The 19,007-nt window shown below is 40.5% G+C and overlaps 1 protein-coding gene across 2 annotated transcripts; it reads right to left on the minus strand.

Annotated features, from left to right (window-relative positions):
* Positions 1-6,805: 6,805 nt before the first annotated feature.
* On the minus strand, positions 6,806-12,838 carry LOC148399523 (uncharacterized). Of its 2 annotated transcripts, none has more exons than XM_088374212.1 (4): positions 8,420-8,485; positions 8,241-8,304; positions 7,566-7,892; positions 6,806-7,425 (listed from the first exon to the last, which is right to left on the minus strand). In XM_088374212.1, exons 2-4 carry the CDS (start codon positions 8,290-8,292, stop codon positions 7,031-7,033), a joined length of 774 nt encoding a protein of 257 aa, XP_088230338.1. In that variant the 5' UTR covers positions 8,293-8,304; positions 8,420-8,485; the 3' UTR covers positions 6,806-7,030. The 2 variants fall into 2 exon arrangements, with proteins under 2 accessions (XP_088230338.1, XP_088230337.1); XM_088374211.1 differs by lacking the exon at positions 8,420-8,485 and adding an exon at positions 12,656-12,838 and having other exon boundaries at positions 6,807-7,425.
* Positions 12,839-19,007: the final 6,169 nt, after the last annotated feature.

Consider the following 19,007-nt stretch of genomic DNA (forward strand, 5'->3'; position numbering starts at 1 on the left):
TTACCATTTGGATCAAGTTCCAAGGCAGACATGTTTATCCAGACATGCAACTACATTAATATTGTTTGTAGATGTCCTCGGGTAGAAAAAAAAAAAAAATCAGGACATTTATGTTTAAAATATCAAGTGTGTGACGCTGATACATATGGCCGACGTCGGGCCGTAATGTCACAAACTGGTCAGTTTCATCATTGGTTAGGTAGGCCGATATCAAAACATGCACAAATTTTTTTTTATAAAACATCAGTCGATTTTAACCCCCCCTCCCCCCCTTGATGCCTCATCCCTTCATTTTTTTTCTCTCTCTCTCTCCTTTCCACACTTTCTGTGATCTCACACAATAATCTCCAAGCACCTGTTGTCTGTATCTCACAAAGGCCTCAACGGCTCTTCCCTGCCCACTGGGATTCTTCTCCAAGGTTATTACCTTCATGCTCAAGTGCATGAGTAACATCGAACCCCCACCTCTTGCGAACAACACTTAGGTGTCACTCAGGTGACACAACACCGTGAGCATGGAGCGCTACGCTCGCTCCATCTTGTCACCTGATCTCACTTTGTGATCGAACACTCCTTCACATTATCCGAGGTGCGAGGATCCCTGTTTCCTGTGTGGAATAAAAATGAACGCCATCCCTGTGAGCGGGTGGGGACTATTTAAAGCTGCCATGTTAATTGCATCTTTACCTTTCGACTTGCTTGTCGCGGGGATTTACATTAACTCTGTGAGCTGTGTAAAATTGTCAAACGAGGATTTAAGTATGTCGGGGAACTTTTTTTGGTCACATTTTGTCATGTGATAAAGCCAAGACAAATTCCTCCAACCCTCTCGTCCTTCCTTCCTTCCTTCCTTCCTTCCTTCCTTCCTTCCTTCCTTCCTTCCTTCCTTCCTTCCTTCCTTCCTTCCTTCCTTCCTTCCTTCCTTCCTTCCTTCCTTCCTTCCTTCCTTTCCTTCTTTCTTCCTTCCTTCCTGGCTTTGCCTCATTTATATGTTCTCACTGGTTTCTTTGCTAGGATCTCGACTCCACGCTGTCTCCGAGTGTTGCTTTTGATTCTGTCTTCTCATCTATAGGTGTCACATGGTGTGAGTAGTGCATTTAAAAGTAGGGGGGGGGGGCGGGGATTTTATCATGATTGCACACCTCGAGGAATACACTACAGAGGCGATTCATATGTGCTATGTTCAACATAAATCAAGGTCATAGCATAATGAGACACACAGCACAGGACACATATTCTTCGGCACTAAAAGCTGTGATTGTATTTTTTACCATCCATCCATCCATTTTCTATACCGCCACGGGGGTCGTGGGCGTGCTGGAGCCTATCACAGCAGTCTTTAGGCAGTAGGCAGGGAGACACCTTGAACTGGTTGCCAGCCAATCGCAGGGCACACAGAAACGAACACCAGCACTCACACCTCGGGCAATTTGGAGTGCTCAATCGGCCTACCAAGCATGTTTTAATTAATAATGTCATTTAATTTAATGTGGGCGGATACCGGAGTGCCCTGAGAAAACCCGCACAGGGCGGGCCGGAGGTGGAATCAAACACGCACACATTCAGTTGGCACATAAATGCGGCTTGACAAGCTGTGCAGATTTACACTTGCCATGCCACAAAATAATGGCTGAAACAAAATAGATCTGGAAATTTGTGTGTGTGCGCGTGTGTGTGTGTATGTTGAGAGCAGTGAGTCATGATCTGGCAGCAGGATGCGACGGAGATCCAAGTGCATTACTCTGCATGATGACCTACTTCTACATGTGCAAATGTCGCTTTTGAAGAAGACAAAGGACTACTTTTATCTCATTTCCATTCCAGACGCAGCATGAGGGAAACACTCATTGCTCCATACACGCTGTTCAACTATTTGTTTTCATTTTACGTCGTTACATTTATTCATGTGTGGGCAACACTGCAAATATTTGCCCAAAATATGCTGTACGAATAAAATAACTTTGGAAAATATAATTTCCAAATGCAAATTTTCTCCCGCTCTTAGCGAGAATATGATCAAGTGTGAAAATACTGTAATGTTTTTGTCTGCGTGTGGAGCGCTCCATATGTGCACATCTATTTTTTTTTTTGCAGTGATGAGCGTGGGAAGTGTTTGTCCACTCATCGCAATCAGCATTTTAAACACTGTTGGCGGCCTCCTTATCTTGATTACATTAAGTTTCTCCTGTAGTGGTTTAAAAATGACGCACGCTAAGGCTTGGCAAAAATCCTGATTATATGATTATATTCTTGTGCAATCTTTAAATCAAATTATTTTATTTTTTCCAAATTATTTTTTCATCAATAGATTTTTAAATTCTTAAATTGCAACTTGTTTTTATTCAAAATATTACAACCTTTTTTATTTCCCCCCTTTCCTTTTCATTATTATTATTATTACTTGTATTCCTCAACCAATGTCATTTTCTAAAAGAACGATAATAAATGCACCCTTAAAATGTTTGGTTAAAAACAACCCAATTAAGGTTGCAAATTGGGCCGAGTTGGGTCAATTTGGTCTCAGCCATTTCATGTACCACACTAGATGCGGTTTGAAAATTGGACCGAGTTGGATCAATTTGACCAAATTTCCTGTTTTTTTCTTTTAATATCTTTGTGTGCGCAACCCAACAAAAAGCCAGGTCCGTTTTCAAAAAAAAGTTCAGTATCTATTTCAGAATCATTCTATATCAAGGTATCGCGTCAAAATCCACATTACACAACTGTACCGACACAAATAACGACAGCGAGAAGTCTCGGAACATGATTGAAAGCGCTAATGAGGTACTGAAGGTCAATGTGGGCGTGACTCAATGTTCCTTTTTTCCCGACCACCCTCTGACCAAGCTAGTGATGACAGGAAAAGGATTCATAAGCCCTCAATCATCTCTCAAACTTTTCTCATTTGGCGAAACCTCTAAAGCCAAAGGTTCCCAAGTTCGTAGAAAATAAAATTGGAACACTTTTTGCCCGTGAAATGGACGCACTCCACCTCTTGCCCAAAGTCAATCAAGATCCTTAATGCCTCATGACATCATCATGACAGATAAGCTTACGCATTTTGGATCTTAACATTCAGATTTTTTCTTCCTCCATTCCTCCATTTTCATCTTTGCCTGATCGGTCTGTAAAACTTTGTTCCAAAACTTTTGTGGCTCATCTCTGTGCTTCTTTGCAAAATCCTATCTGCACAAAATCCAATCACGTTAAGCGTTTGTTCCGATACTTTTGCGAAATTCCTCATTTGAAACGACACACACTTACACACACACTCATGCAAACACACACAAATAGGATTGCTATTTTCATTTAAGTCCTCGTAAAAAAAAATAAAATAAAACCAATTGTCTTTGCTTCAAGATTCAAGCTGAAAACAAAATGTAAAGACAAAATCGGAACCTTCATTGCTTCTTTTGTTGTGATCCTTTTCTACTGCCTTCTGTCATTTGGCCTTTGTTGACGCTCCCCGGCGGCATTTCTGGATCTGCCACCCAAATTGACGTTTGCGCACATTTATAGCTTCCATCCCCGCTATTTTCTTGCTTTTGAACATGACAGACGCTCTCTCGCCACGACAGATTATGAATGCATGAATGATTGATCTCAGCAACACTTGATGCCTGAATGTATAGCACCAGAAGATCATTTCCAAGCGCTGCGTCACTTATCTAACATGCATGGAACACGGTGCGGAGGAGTGTTTTGATTGAGTCTACAAAATGGAGCCTACATAGACATGATGGTGCATTCGGGTTTTGACTCACTGATGGATGTGACCCACCACGAGCGCATGCTGCGTTCAGTGGATTGAGTCATTATGAAAATATCGCTGTGGCCATTTAGGTATTATTATTTAAGTGCAGCGAGCAGAGATTTCTTTTGTTCGCAGGTCGAAGGGGGTGTTTGCGCTGTTGTGGGAGAGAACGCAGACATCCGTTATTATGCCTAGCTTGCAAAGGCTTATTTTGTTTACGTTCAAATGTGGTTCTTAAGCAACGTGGCATTCTTTGTGGCTCGGTGCTTCCTGAGCTGGTAGCGCAGGTTTCATCTTCCAAGTTGTGAAGCTGGGTGGTTGCTGTCACAGTACGGTCTGCCAAATTCCAAGACTTCGCCTGGCATGAGTATGAGGATGTGCTAGTTTTATCTCTAGTTCCGTGTAAAATTATTTTCAATGATTTATCCTGATACCACTGCCAATATGAAAAAATAGTCTTATAAGCTGTTGTGTTAATTCTTTAACCATACTAAATGTAAAAACTCAAAAGATTCCCACAAAAATGTTTGTCAAGTTCGAAACCCTCATTTTTGAATGACTAATTTTAGGCTTGAATATAAAAATTCAAATTTAAGCTTAAAAAAACTACATCTTGACAATCGATCATCGGATTTCACCGCTCACAATATTGCAGAGATAAAAAAAAAAAACTCGATTACAACCAGCTATTAACTTGATCACCGCGTTTAAATTTTCACTCTTTGTTGCAAATGAACTTCAATGTGTTTTGAGTTGATTTTAATCGCATAATCTGTTGAAGTATCTGATCATCATTCCCACCAACCGTGACCATAAATCTTGAACATCAGTTGTGCAGCTTTTTCCTCTATTAGATTCGTAAGATAGAAATTAAATGGACTTCTCATTGCCTCTATTGTTTAATGACTGGTCAAGCTCCTCTCTTCTTATTTTCTCTTGTGAGTGTGATGTAACCGGCCGAGAGGAAGCTCACCTGACCGACGACCACCAGGCTGCCAGGGAGATAATGTAAACCTCTCGCGGAGAAGATAACGGCCACCCTCCACCACCCCCCCACCGATAATTGTCCAGACACACAAACACACCAGGCCGAGGGCACACAGCGAGACACTTGTGTTGCCATGGCAACTTAACCCGAAGCAAATAGGCGCACGCACGCGCGCACCCACCTACGCGCGCGCGCGCTCACACACAGACTTAGATGAATGTGTGTACTTTGTACTAGATGAGAAAGTTTAAACGTGTGGAACTGATGTAAGAAGGGATTACACAATTTTTGCGCTGGAAAGTCAGCCTGACATTTCTTGGAATTACCACTAATTATTTGGGTTCACTCGGTTCATCCAAGCAGACTCTAAACCAGGAAGGAGCAATTAGGACGATCGGTGTGGGGCAAATAATTTTTCATTATTCATATTACTCATGAGTAACTACTCAAATAATTAAATAACTAAATACTGCAGTACACTTATACAACAGCAGTTGGAAGCAAACAATAAATCCACCCCGTGCCAAGAACTCGTGCATAAAAATAAAAATATTTAACGATGGCACAAAACTGCTTAAAGGCAAACAAAACAGGACGTGCAAGAACTCATTTTGTGCATTTCACATAATCAACTTAATAATATTAATATTATTTAGGTGTTGTACGTTTTGCCTGGATGTCATTATAAATCCGTGAAAAAAAAACGATTAAGTGATTGTTATGTTAGAAATTTAAACTGCTTTAAACCTCGTCGTCTGTATCCAAACATTCAAGAGTTTTGTAAGACACAGTTGGCTGTGGATTAGTTTGGCGCTTGCGCCCCCACCTGGTGAAGATACAAAGGTGCGCCCAACGAGTTACTAGTTAATTAGGTTTAAGACGCAATTTCTTTTTCCACACATAAACAGGTACTTTTCAATAGTTTCTTACCCATTAATAAATCGAATTAATTGTATAGGTTATCTTTGTCTGATATTAACATTTGTTTGAGGGTCTCACAATCAAGTAGGGAAACTATACATATATAAGTATTTGAGAAGAATATTTTTTGACGGCACTTCACAAATTTATCTGATATAACTTACCATCCACCTTATTCACAGAATAAAATGTTCAATGCCACTTGTAGTGATTTAGTAAATGTGGGCCGTGCGTGTGTGTGCGCGTGCGCGTATTGTCAGGTCAATGTGACACCGGTAATGCACTGTTGCGCTAAAAGCTCCTCTTTGCTCTCGACGAAGCAGTGACTTGAAAATGCTGTTTCCTCTCACGAGTGAAATGCACTGAAGCAAAAAATGGAGAGAGCTCCTGAAAAGACTCAAATAGTCAGTCTTGGAGGTGAAGTAAATTGGAATCTGAGAATAGAATTATTAAATTCGGATTTATAATTTATAAATCTGAATGTAATAATTACTTATATGAAATTATAAGCATTATGCAAACGCTCAAACTAAACCTGTTACAGGGCGGCACGGCTGCAGTTTGCAAGTAGTCCAACAGAGGGCAACATTTACCCATAAAATACTGGCGTCAGCTTTGTTGAATATCTTTTCAGCTTCTGATAATTTCCCAAACATTCTTTATGCGGAATTTATCCACCCATCTATTGCTTTGTCTAACTATTGTACAGATGTTTTTTTCCCAAATGAATGCATTTTGTTTCGTATAGTGTTTACCGTGCAGCTGCTTGTAGATTATCATTTTGTAAACTACATTTCCACGCATATGCGTATATTATGCGTTAAAATGTTAAACACAATAAAAATCAATTATGCCTAGCCGTTGAATTATATTTGACCCAGTTTCTAGATTGTGTCATGTGACTTGAGCTTGTTTAAATAGGCGGTGGTGGCAAACACAATAATAAACCACCTTTGGACCTAGGTCTTTATGAGTAAAGTTCCATTACCTCTTTGTTACTAAACAACTAAACAGATTAATAATTCATTTTATTTAGAAGCGTCAATGGGTCGAAATTAAAACATCAGCAAATGCATAATGGGAAGACAAGAAACAGGAAGCAAAGACCAGGGAAGAAGAAAGAATCTCAAAAAATAATTTATTTGATCAAAAAAAAAAAAAAAAACTCAAACAAGCTACCAGGATGAATCAAAATAGACAATCAACCGAGTCTAACAAATCAAAATCCAAAATAGCAAACACACACAAAAAAAAATAAAAATCTTGTGGTTGTGTGACAACAACATAAACAAGGAGATGACTGATGGTAGACGGAAAAAAGGTATTCCATGGTGGGAGTCTAATCAAATATTCTTGAATCATTTAATTCATAATTGCATGACAAGTAAGATTGATATCAGCAGAATTGTCACCAAAGGTTCCCGAGATCCAGCAGCATTCCCAGCTTTCTGTGCGAACCCCTGAGCTTTCAGTCCGTACCCGTTCAGAAATTCAGCACCCTCAGACAAACTGCATTCCATCCGTCTTCCAGATTCCATGCTCATCAGAGTACAGTTGAAATCCCCGTCGGAATTCCCTTCCAGCTGACTACGAATGGTTACCCAGCCGCCTTCTTCCACACTTTTAAAAGTACTTTGCCTTACAGGTCCCTCCGACTGTCGCCTTTGGGAAGACCACGACACGTCTCCGTCTGGATAGACGTGGCTGAACGTGCAGACGGGGCCGTCCTTGGACAAAATGCCTTTGACCATCCCGCAGCACTCTGAGGAGCACAAGGTCAGGTTGGAATCAAAACTCCATACAATCCTTTAGTTGAGGAACAGTGGCAACTACCAAGCCTCTTTGGGTGTCCTCAAACATATGACACAATCGAACGTGTTGATACTGTCGATGCCGACTGACCTTGCAGCTCTATCCGGCTGTACCCGTGTGAAACTCCACGATTGGAACGCAGTTTGCACATGTAGCGATTTGACGCGCCGCTATCCTCCGGCTGCACTTTTGCAAAGATGAGCGACAGACGACCTTTATTATATTCGCATCGGATGTGGCTTTTTGTCTCGTTGCTGTGGATCAATTCCCCCATGCCGTCCACGTGACACAAAGACTCGCCGTTTTGGGACCACTCCATATGTTTGACGGAGAACCCGTCCGTCCACGTGGACACGTTGCAGTGTATCGTCAGCGGCTCGTTGCACTCGGCTGTAACGTTGCTGACGCTCACCAATCCTGAAAACAAATGTGACAATTTGTAACTTAATTGTCACGTTTACTGATAACCTGAAATTTGAGCCAGAAATGAGCTTGATGATAAATTGAAAAACATCACCTTTTTTTTTATTCTTCATACTATTTGTGTAGAGATTAATATAAATTACCAGGGGGAAAAAAAAGTTTGAATAACTCATTCTAAATTGGACTTTCTCACCTGACTTGTTTGTCAGCTTTAAGGGAATGTGCAAAGCAAGTTTTATCACCCATCGATTGCAACATCGCCAATCGTAATATTTTGAACAATAACATCACATTTGCTTACTCAAGCAGACAATTTTGAAATAAACCAAAATGGATGCCTACCTTGTGTCAATTCAGTTAGAAAGCAGACAAAGAGCAGGCTCGTCAATTTCATCCTGAGTCCGCACTGTGAAAATGGAAAAATGCATTCAGAAGATGGCAGAGGGAGAAACGCATTTTGCTTTCATTTTCTTGTGTGCATTGGTTGTTAATGATTGAAGAATTGTAAAGAAATTTCTCACTTGAAGTGAGATGAAGGCCGGACAAAAGCAGTGGAGAAATTGCCGGATGTAGAGGAGGACGTGAGTGTTCTAAGATTCTTTTGACAGTTGCCATCAAAAGGCACTTTGTGTGAAAGCCTTTGATTTCCATTTCAGCCAATCTTTAGTGATGGCTGCTGATTGTTAAATGCGGTGAAGGGCTCCCTCTACAGCAGTAGTGTCAAATTCATTTGAGTTCAGAGGCCAATTTCATCTTCGTTGGGTCAATCCCATGGTAGCATTTTTTTCTTAGTGCCAAAAATGATGAATACAATATTTGTTGATTTTTCTCATCTAAATTAGATAATCAATCGTAAATTCCCCCCTAAAAAATAGTACAATTTCAACAATATTATTCACTACTATAATAACATGAGGGAATCCTGATTGAAATATTTATTTATTTTATTTATTTTAAATGTTCTAATTGTTTGATTTTGGGTTATTGAACCAGATGACCAATCACGGTTCAGCTTGCAAATGTCACATGACCAAACTCAGAAAATAGCTGAGACATGATTGGTATTTCCTTAGTAACTGTGATGTAATTTCCGGCAAGTAGCAAAATGGCCGCCCCTTGAGATTGATAAAAACAGGTGGAAGTTTAATGCTTATTTTATGTACATAAAACACAATATTATTAAGAAAACTTGGTTTTAGACTAGCAGGGATATGTAAAAAAAACAAAAACAAAGAAAAACGTAGTTATGTTTTTCTTTTTAAATGGTGTCCCCAATACTTTTGCTACTTGTTCTCAACCGTTTCATTACATTTGCACTTACTCAACACAAATGGTTGAATGCTCAAAATAGCCTGTACGTTTAATAAAGATTTTATGATGGCGACAGGTTGACCCTGTTTCCTTTATTTCCTGTGGGGGAAATTGCTCAACCATGGAGAAGTGGTTTTTTTTTCACCCCCCATAAAGATTTTCCACAATAGTAGTCTATGCGAATGCATCGTCACATCACACACCTAACTTAGCTTGCAGTGTTGCAGTTTAGTTTACAAGGCATGTCAACGTTAATTGCTTCGGGGACTAGATTACCCATAATGCTTAGTATTATCTGCGGCTTTAGTGGGATTTACTGCAGGTCTGCTAAACTGTGGAAGTTGTTTGAACCCGGTTAAATAAATGTTGACATTAATTCCGTGTTGGCTGTCCCAGCTCTTAGCGCTGATGTAGGATGAGACCCTGGTGGTCTCACACTAGCTAATTATGTGAATGGCCAAACTATGGCATCAGGATTGCAAAGATAATGGACAATTAAAATCATTTTACCGCTCCGTTGTTGATCCTTCTTCAGAACATTTTGCATATTTTTTATGTATTCATAAGACCTGCAAATGTTCCGAATAATTTCAACACTTTCTCTTGCACAGAGTGTGTTGTATCCTTCATTCGCTGCGTTGTCCGCAATTACTGAGAACATTTTCCTTTCTTCCTATTCCTAGCAAGACGCTAATGGAAACTCAGGTGTCATCCAAGGATGTTCATTACAAATTTATAGGACAAAGAAAAAGACTGACTCATCAGAAGATGCGCCTGTACCCAGTAAGCATTCTATGAATCTCCAACCCACGTTTGTAGCCTTCGTTTTAATTTTATTTTCCATAAAATCGTATAACCACACTGTTTTCGGTAGTTATTCTTTTCTTTCTTTTAATCAAATATGATTGTCCGTGTAGTGCCATGTCAATGTAATCCACTATGAGCCTTCAAAATCAGTCGTGCTACTCGATGTAATTTCGCAATGGGATTATTTATTTAGCCCGTCAAAGTTCAATTTTTTTTTTTTCAATTGATTGTACATTACAAAAAACTCAATCAAATTTTATATCCAGAATGAATCATTCTACCGTTGTAGCAGACGTGGATAGCGTTAGCTTGTTTTCAGTGCTAATGCTAAGCATTAACACAATCAGGTATCTTATTTCAAGCAGACCCAGATGACTTGTAACTGTCATTACGAAAGCAAATTCCACCCCGTCCCTAAAAACGTCGCATCTAATGTAGGATGAGCTGGAATTGGACGCAAGTCAATCACAGATTTAGGTCAAATAGAAACCGCCTATACGACCCGTGTGAGGATAAGCGGTTCAGTAAATGGATGGATAGTATTTTAGGATCACATCAAGACCACAGGACTTGCTAAATCTTCTTTTTAATTCGAAGAGAATTAAAAAATAAATACTGCAGCAGTAGTTCTCAAAATCCAGTACACAAATGTTTACTTTAAAAAGATGATAATGCTCAATTTTAATGAACCTGTCAGAGAAATATTAATCTAACAAGCAGTTGGGATTTGCAGCAACTCTTGCAGACGGAGTCCCTCAAGGTTCCATTCTGGTTCCTATCTTGTTTGCTCTGTATCTGTTCCTTTAGAGGCCATTAGTGAAAAATAAAATTCCACTTTTATGCAGGTTAAACTTTCTCCCAACTTCCTTATAATTAAAGAAGAAACTTGAAAGGGTTCCAAGTGGTCAAGAACGCCGATAGCAACAAAGCTCCACTGTAGCGGCAATTAGCCTCACATAGAGGTCATTGTGTTTCGCCATCTGCGGTTTTTGTCACCCATCAATCGCAGCATTTATCCGCAGCGTGCGACGGAGCTTTTTAGAAGAATGTAACGGCATAATTGTGATCAGAGAGCAGCTGGCAGCGACTTTGAAGGGAAGAATCAGATAGGAAGTCGTCGTCACGGAGAAATCGGGCTAATTATGGTGGGAGTTCATGTCAAAAGCAATTCAAAAGAATTCATCTCGAGGCTTTCACTGTCATTTTTTTTTATTGCAATGAGAGAAGCATGCGCGTGTGTTAATAGTAGGGTCTCTTATTGCTTCATTGCCCAAACCTTTATTTTTGGCAGACTTCCCAGAGGAGATTCTAGCTTCTAAAAGCTACTTCATAACGGGATGATTAAAACTGATTCAAACGGCCTCCATCCAGACATCTACTCTAAGCAAGTGCTCGTAGATTTTCATTGCCAGACTCTTAACACGGAATCATTTGTTTCATTATGAAAGATATGCTTGTCCTAATTACAGTAAGCCCAATCTGGGCAGCAGATTTGTTGCATGTTAAATTCATTAATAAAATATTTTCATTCGCCAGGTGTTTGCAGGTTTTTGCAAAATTCCCCATAACAGCTTTCGCAACACTATAATATTGTAGCAATCAGTCACTGGCCGGCGTATTTCACGATCGTTGAGAGGGAAATAACAAGTTAATACTCTTGACATGTGGATTCTGGTTATCTAAATAGGCTCTTGTGTTTTGCTCAGTGGCAGCAATAAACTTTCAACACAATGGGAAGGAAGCACATTTCCTGTTCTCTGTACTGAGAGGTGTTTTTGTGTTCTATTCTTCTAACGTTTCTCCCTTGTGTAAATGAACTGCAGTACATGTAGGTAGGTGTAAGTGTCTTTGCCAATTTCGAGTCAGTTATCACAATATTTGCGTTTACTTGCTCTTTAGCTATAGGTGCTAGCCTCTGTGATAAAAGTGAAAGGTGCTGTTGTCACACAACGAGGAATGGAAAGTCCAGATGGAAACGGATCACTTACTAATCTTTTGCACTTTTCCTTAGGGAAGTGGCAAAAAGCGGTCATTTTCCACCATCTGCTGCACTTTTGCTATTTATTAACAAAATATTTGCATATTTTCATTCTTAAATGCTCACAAACTAATACCACATTGTTTTCCAAATTAACATGCAAAAGTTATAATTTTCTTAAATATTCCTAAAAGGTCTGCAAATGTCATATACAACCAACCATAATTTGGATATTCTTGGAAAATAATTATTTTTTTAATATCCTAAAGAGCCAGTGTGTAGAATTAGTTTGTGCCATCTAGTGGTGAATTAATGAATTACACGGACCCAAGTTCAAAACACTGCATTTGGTACAATCACACCGGCTACAAACAAAATTATCAGCAAACTCCTGTGGCTGATGCCAAATTAGAGTTAGCATTTTACTTTCAGGACCTAAATTTGACACCTTTAACCCCCTCAGCAGCGTTTTTGAAGGAAGTAAGATTTTACTCACTTCCACTCGAGCACTAGATACACTAGAATAATAAAAGAATAGCAATGACGTCAGCTAAAACTAATTGGAATGCGGCTAAATGGAATAAAATGCACCGAGGACACCTCCACCGCTCAAAGGTGCTTTTAAAATTGTGCGTTAAAGAAAAGCCCCAGTGACACTTACCTCCGTCCTTGTCTGATGGCTAGATGATGTCGGAGTGGCGGCGTGCCTATCTCCACCACTTTCTTCTACAGCGTCTCTTCCAGTTAAGAACTCTATTGTCTCCCAGATAACCTTGGCTTCCCGTCATATAGTTGAAGCGTACTCTCCGTCTTTCTACCTTTCCTTCCTTCCTGCCTTCAAGTTTGTTATTACTTTCTATGTTCACACACTGAACAGCATGTACAGGAAATGATGATGAATACCGCCATGTGGGGAAATCTCTTTTTAAATGTCCTCAATGTTGTGCAATTCTGAATCCAACAGGAATTTTGTCTTGTTTTCGGGAGGGGTCACTAACTGCATACACATACATTCCATCCATCTTGGCGGTTATCTCTGAAGGCCACTCTGCCCCATTAGTAAGCTCTGCTGTGTGGGTTGAGACATCTGCATTAAAATGTTCATTTCCTCTCAGCGTGTTTCCATTAGGGTGCCCAAGCAGGCTCGGGTCCAATTTATTCCGCCACAATGTGCTGCTGCTGCTGTTGCTGTATGAGTGGCCGCGTAATGAGCTCTTAATGGGCCTCTGTCGGTTACATGGTGTCAGTGTGTTTATGAGGAGAGTTACACTAATGTGCCACAAGAGCTACGCTGTGCAAAACTTGGAGTATTTCACTTGCTTTTAATCCGTTTGAACATAAATTATTTGCCTTACTGAACACACCATAGGTTACCGGTGTCAAACTCAAGGCCCGGGGGGACAGACACGGCCTGCCACATCATTTTATGTGTCATTACTAGAATTGCAAATTGTCTTCACGCTTAATAATGTATAGATATTTTTTTAAATATTTGACCAGTTTTTACTCGTCTGATTTAAAAACGAGTTATTTGTCAGTTTGTTTTGTAGCTTTTACTGTGTAAAATATGAGGTGCTCATACATTTATTTGGGTCGACAGTAATAATGGCCTTCCGAAAGAAGCTATGACTACAATGTGGCCCGCGAAAAAAAATAATTTGACACCCCTGCCATAGACTATGCCAGAGATAGCTAGGTAGCTAGCTCGCTAAATTAGATGGGATGGATGGATGGATGGATGGATGGATGGATGGATGGATGGATGGATGGATGGATGGATGGATGGATGGATGGATGGATGGATGGATGGATGGATGGATGGATGGATGGATGGATGGATGGATGGATGGATGGATGGATGGATGGATGGATGGATGGATGGATGGATGTATGTGCAAAACATGCCCCCTGTGTTTACATAAATTATTAGCACAACATCGGGTTGATTGACGATTAATCGGAAGTGAGGCAGTGTTAGTGACTCTGGTCATTCTCACAACATGGCTGCCTCTGTTTTCCTCAGTTCGTGGAGGCCTGCTTTCTGGCAAAATGAAGGGATTTCTATGCTTACACAGTACTCTGTCATCAATCCCATTTGCCATGCTTCGGTCCCCGGCCGCCCCCTCCTCCTCTTAACCCCCACCATCCCTGTGCCATCCATCCTTCAGTCTCCCCACTTCACATCCATCCATCTTTCTTTACGCTGCCTTGTTGGATTGATCGTGTTGAGCTTGTAGAGGGGGAAAAAAATAAAAGCAGGTAGTCTCTGGGGATGAATACAGCAACACTAGAGTGCCTGGCCCTGTGTTTTTAATAAAATGCTTTAACACGGCAACTCGCTATTCGCACATGTACCTAGCTAGCCATGCAATTATTGAAGAGACTCATATTGTTAAACCTTTGTTCATCATGCCATATGTTTTTTTTTTTTAATTGAACTTCTTTCGCGAGCTACTTGTGTCTAATAAGCGAGAGAAAGATATCCAGCAAGTATGAGAAGCGTCTTACAAGGTCAACTCTATATAATGTATTGATCGGTGCTCGGAATGAAACGTGTTTACATGCGATTGTTGTCGTTGTGAAATTTGATTCAAGCGGCAATCTGCAATATAAAAAGGCAAAAATAACAAGCTTTAGGTTACAGCTTCTGTGAAGTAATTAAAATTTTTTTGTATCCTTTTGTGGTTCTTACAGTTTATTGTATCATTTTTTTTAAGCTCTAATAAGCAAATGCAGTCGTTGAGGGGAAGCCGTTAAACAGCATGTGTTGCGTGTGAATGGCTACTGAGGGCAGAGTAATTAAAAACATAACAACAAAAATCATGTGTAATTTTATTTTCATCATTTAATATTTGTCCCAGAACTTCACATTCATTTTATATGCTAGATATTATACCGTTTTTTTTATTTTAAATATAGATTAATTAATGATGATCATTTTGATCACTGGCATTTTATAGAGATATTTTCATCCAACCATTAGAAACATGGAGTAAAGTTAGCATATTGATGTATAGACTGGAAAGTCTGCATATGTGTACCTTTTTCTGCACTAAACTGACGCCAGACTTTCAAACTGTTTATTTAAAGAGTTGATTTTTCTCTCTTTGCAGTCCCACTCGGCGGCTGGCTGGATTTGGACGATCAATAATGTAATTCTTAACCAGCAACTCCTAATTACCTCTTCCATTATCTGACCACATCTCTCATTATACTGTAAGCAGCCTTCATTAGGGCCTCAGGCAGAGTGCTGGATGTTTTATAAACACGTATACAGATAGGAGTGATGAGGGAGCACAAAAGCGCTTCTTGGTTTGGTCCGCAGTGGCCGCGAGACTTACAGATAAAAAAGGCCGGCGACCCGCTTTGCCCTCCTCATCTCTACTTCCTTCCCCTCTCTTCCTCTCTTTGTTTAATCAATCAGATAGCCATTAGCCAGCAGCGGCTGCTTGCTCACGTATTGCACAGCCACGGGAGCGCTGCCATTCCGCAAGATGGCTCACCCCTCCGCCCCTTCCCACCGTCTGCCTCATTGTGATAGCCGTGCAGCCCGAGGGAAATAAAGACGGCGGCAGCAGCTAAATCAAATACGCGGCAGCGCGGTGAGGTGGATGCTAGCGACGACTTTTATGGCCTTTTTTTTTTTTTAGGCCTCATTTGATATTTTTATTCTGTTGGTCAAGTGTCACAAAACAAGGCACTGAATTACAGCCTTCGGTTAACAATTATTAATCTTTAATGTGCCATCGTGACCAAAGTTGTACTCGGAATTGTAATAAAAAGTCAAATGTGTCGTGTTGTTCATCATCAGCTAACCCCCCCCTTCCCCTCTGCCTCCTCTTCTGTCAGCCGCTGGCGGCTTGCTAATGTTGTGAGCTGATTTCAATTAGCTCTCCGCCAAGCTCCGTCGCTCCGTCTTCTCGGCTGAAGAACAGCCTTAAATAGTCTAAAATAGCTCTAAGAGGGAATCGTCGATAGGAGACAATAGGGAACTGGGGACGCTGCAATAAAACGACATGTTTTAGTGCTTGTTTTCAACTTGCCCCACAGTGACAAACACATAGTGCTCTATAAAAATGCGACGAGGACGACTTTCAATAGCAAGAGAGAAATTGATAACTTTACTGGAGGTTGGTGGTACTTAAAAAGATTCACACTGGAAGGCAAAAGGAGATTTTCATCAATTAGGTGTTTCAGAGACAAATGAGCTACTTCACACTACATGGGGAAAATGTCGAGACGAGTAAGAAAAAAAAATCGCAACCTAAAAGCAGGATGAATAAAAAGATAAGAGCCAAAACAGTAAACACATTATCAGATGAAAAGTAAAAAAAGTGCACCACACTGTTTCCCTTCAATTAAATAAATAATAAAGGCAATCTATAGTCAATAAATTGACAGTCAATAATCTTCAGCAAAAACTAGGCTGACCTAAAAGTGCTTCAGGTTTTCGCTCCAATGTAGTCACAGTCCATAGTATGCCACCATCTAGTGGTGGACAGTGGAATTACAGAAAAAATAAACAGGAGGCTGAACAAAATAATTCTACAAAAACTATATATCCAAAGCGCAAAGGTATGTCTCACTAGTGAGTCACACTAAGTGGTGAAACCATTACATCCACAGTGCAGCAGCAATCTTTACAAACTGTTATTGATTTTTCCCCCCTTTTTTTTATTGTAACACAATGTAGCACATAGATCGAATCAGTCGCTCTTGTTCTTTCAATTTTCCACCCGCATCCAGCTGATGACAACGTTTCATCACAATTTTCTCCGAGAACACAATTTGGTGAAATCTTTGCTCCGCATATTGCAATGTGTCACTTGGCAAGAACGTGAGAACACAGTTGGATGGCAAGTAGGGATGAATGCTTGTTGGCTGTGAAAGTGATCCAGAGGGAGGCAACTTGTACTGAGATGAGAAGCTTGTCTGAAGTCATCCCTAATGGAGCGACTCAAATATTCCCGCTTCCTCCTTGTTTCGAGTTTCAGCACTGCCCTTTCCTGCTGTTTGGTTCCACAACAAAAGACGAGGCAGGGAAACGTGAAGTAGTGACTTTGTATGTTTCCTCCACTCTCCCCCTAGAGGAAGTTGGCACAGCAGCAAGTAGGGCATTCCATGCAGAAGAGGATTTTGGAGCTGTGGAATGTGACTGTTTTACTCCCAAAGTGAGAGAGAGATGAGGATTTTCTCCTTGAAAACAAAAGCCAAGGGTGCGGCAAAGAAACTTGTATGAGAGTGGAGTTTCTAGTATTGCCTTCATCTTACTACAAAAGAGAAATTTACAATCTAAATTTTTTGGAGAGTGACAATGACAGTGGAAGTTTCCAGCAAAATAAAAAGTTACTTACTGCAAACTTTACAATGTGTGCATACCCACATAGCATAGCATAGCATAGCATAGCATAGCATAGCATAGCATAGCATAGCATAGCATAGCATAGCATAGCATAGCATAGCATAGCACAGCATAGCAATTTATAGTGTAATTCAACCATTGACTGTCAAATTGAGAGTTTTGGAACATAGCAAAGAGAGTGACATAAAAAGACAGCCTCGCCTTTTGTCTGTTTTGGCAGCGATTGTGTGAAAAATAGTCACAGTGCAGAGATGAGCTCTGTAGCCCGTGGGCAGACACATTGGGGGAGCTTGTCACCTCCCGAGTATTCGATTGCACGCTTTTCTCACACAACGAGACGATGGCTCTGTCACTCACAGTGTCACTTCCACAAGGCTGTGTGTTTCCCGCAGGCCCAGCCCCTCGTGCCTTTGGCATCCCTTCGTGATTTCAACGTTCAGAGGACTTTTGCTGGGAGGGCTTGTGGTCTGTCAAAACAATCTGCTTGACAAAAAGTTCCTGCTCACAAGACAAGTGGGTTTAAGTGAGACTTACGCATCTGTAGATGGTTCATTTTGCGGAATGCAAAAGAATCGCTCCTATTGATACAAATAAAATCAAATGCATTGAAAATGTCAAATCAAAGGGAGATACAAAATGCAAACAGGGCACTAATGGAGTTTAAATTGTGAAATCTGCCTGGCTAGATCTTCACATTAACGTTATGGAGACATAAAATACTATTTTATCTAGACTGATGTTTATGTTTATTTTATATTGTGCTTTTCTTTGCTGTAGTAAGTCAAATCGGCACAGAGCGAGTGTGCGGCTCTCAGTCCGAACTGCGCACCAACCCACTAAATGAATTTGCATCCATGCGTGTGTGTGTCTGTGTGCGTGAGCGAGAACGTTTCAAACCACAGGAGAAGCGAGTCAATGGTGAACGTAATGAAAATGCAAATTGTCCTTCTCCTGTTGACCTGTGCTGTCAATCAGCATGGCAATAATTCGATGCAGACCAACTTCGTACAAACAGACCCGCTATCAACCCAGAGCGTGACCGAGCGTGACTTCCCACCAAGCCATTTCCTTTATTCGTTTTGGAAGAATTTGTTTTTGCCTCATTGTGATGTTTTTGCCTCCCACTTTCATCGAAAGTTGTTTTTTTTCCCTCGTCACCCTGTGGTTTTTGTATATTTGCATTTCCATCACTTTTACACAACTGCTACTTTTCTTGTGTGTTGTATTTGCATTTGCAATTCAATGCCATCGAAATTACAGTCTTGATGCTTTTAAACTGACTGCATGTATTCCTGCCAGGGCCTCTAACGACCTCTAGATGCCGCTGTTGTATCCTCACAACGGCGACCGTCGCTATCCGTGGTCCTGAAATCATTCCTGTCAGCAATGTAAAATTCGGACTATTTAACCAGACAATAACATGAAAACATATTTTGTTGATTTTTACTGTCATATATTTGAATAATGTGATTCTGGTTGTGATTACTGTTAATATTGCTGTTTGTGATAAAAGTAGTGGCTGAAAAATGGACCAGCCGGAGCTGTTCATCAGCATGTCGGCCCTGTGTTAAGGTAACCGGAAGTAACGTGTACGCCGGATAAAACCAGCGTTGAGCCTTACAAAATAAAAGCATAGTGATATTAACAGTTT

The sequence above is a fragment of the Syngnathus floridae genome, chromosome 4, assembly GCF_059516105.1.
Source record: "Syngnathus floridae isolate MCC-2025c chromosome 4, RoL_Sflo_1.0, whole genome shotgun sequence".
Lineage (NCBI taxonomy): Eukaryota > Metazoa > Chordata > Actinopteri > Syngnathiformes > Syngnathidae > Syngnathus > Syngnathus floridae.

Excerpts from the sequence above, each read along its gene's own strand:
- LOC148399523 (XM_088374212.1), bottom strand. The coding sequence starts at position 8,292 with ATGAAATTGACGAGCCTGCTCTTTGTCTGCTTTCTAACTGAATTGACA. Across the intron at positions 7,893-8,240 it reads TCTAACTGAATTGACACAAG|GATTGGTGAGCGTCAGCAAC; the intron begins GTAGGCATCCAT and ends ATTTGTTTTCAG. Across the intron at positions 7,426-7,565 it reads CAGCCGGATAGAGCTGCAAG|AGTGCTGCGGGATGGTCAAA; the intron begins GTCAGTCGGCAT and ends TGTGCTCCTCAG.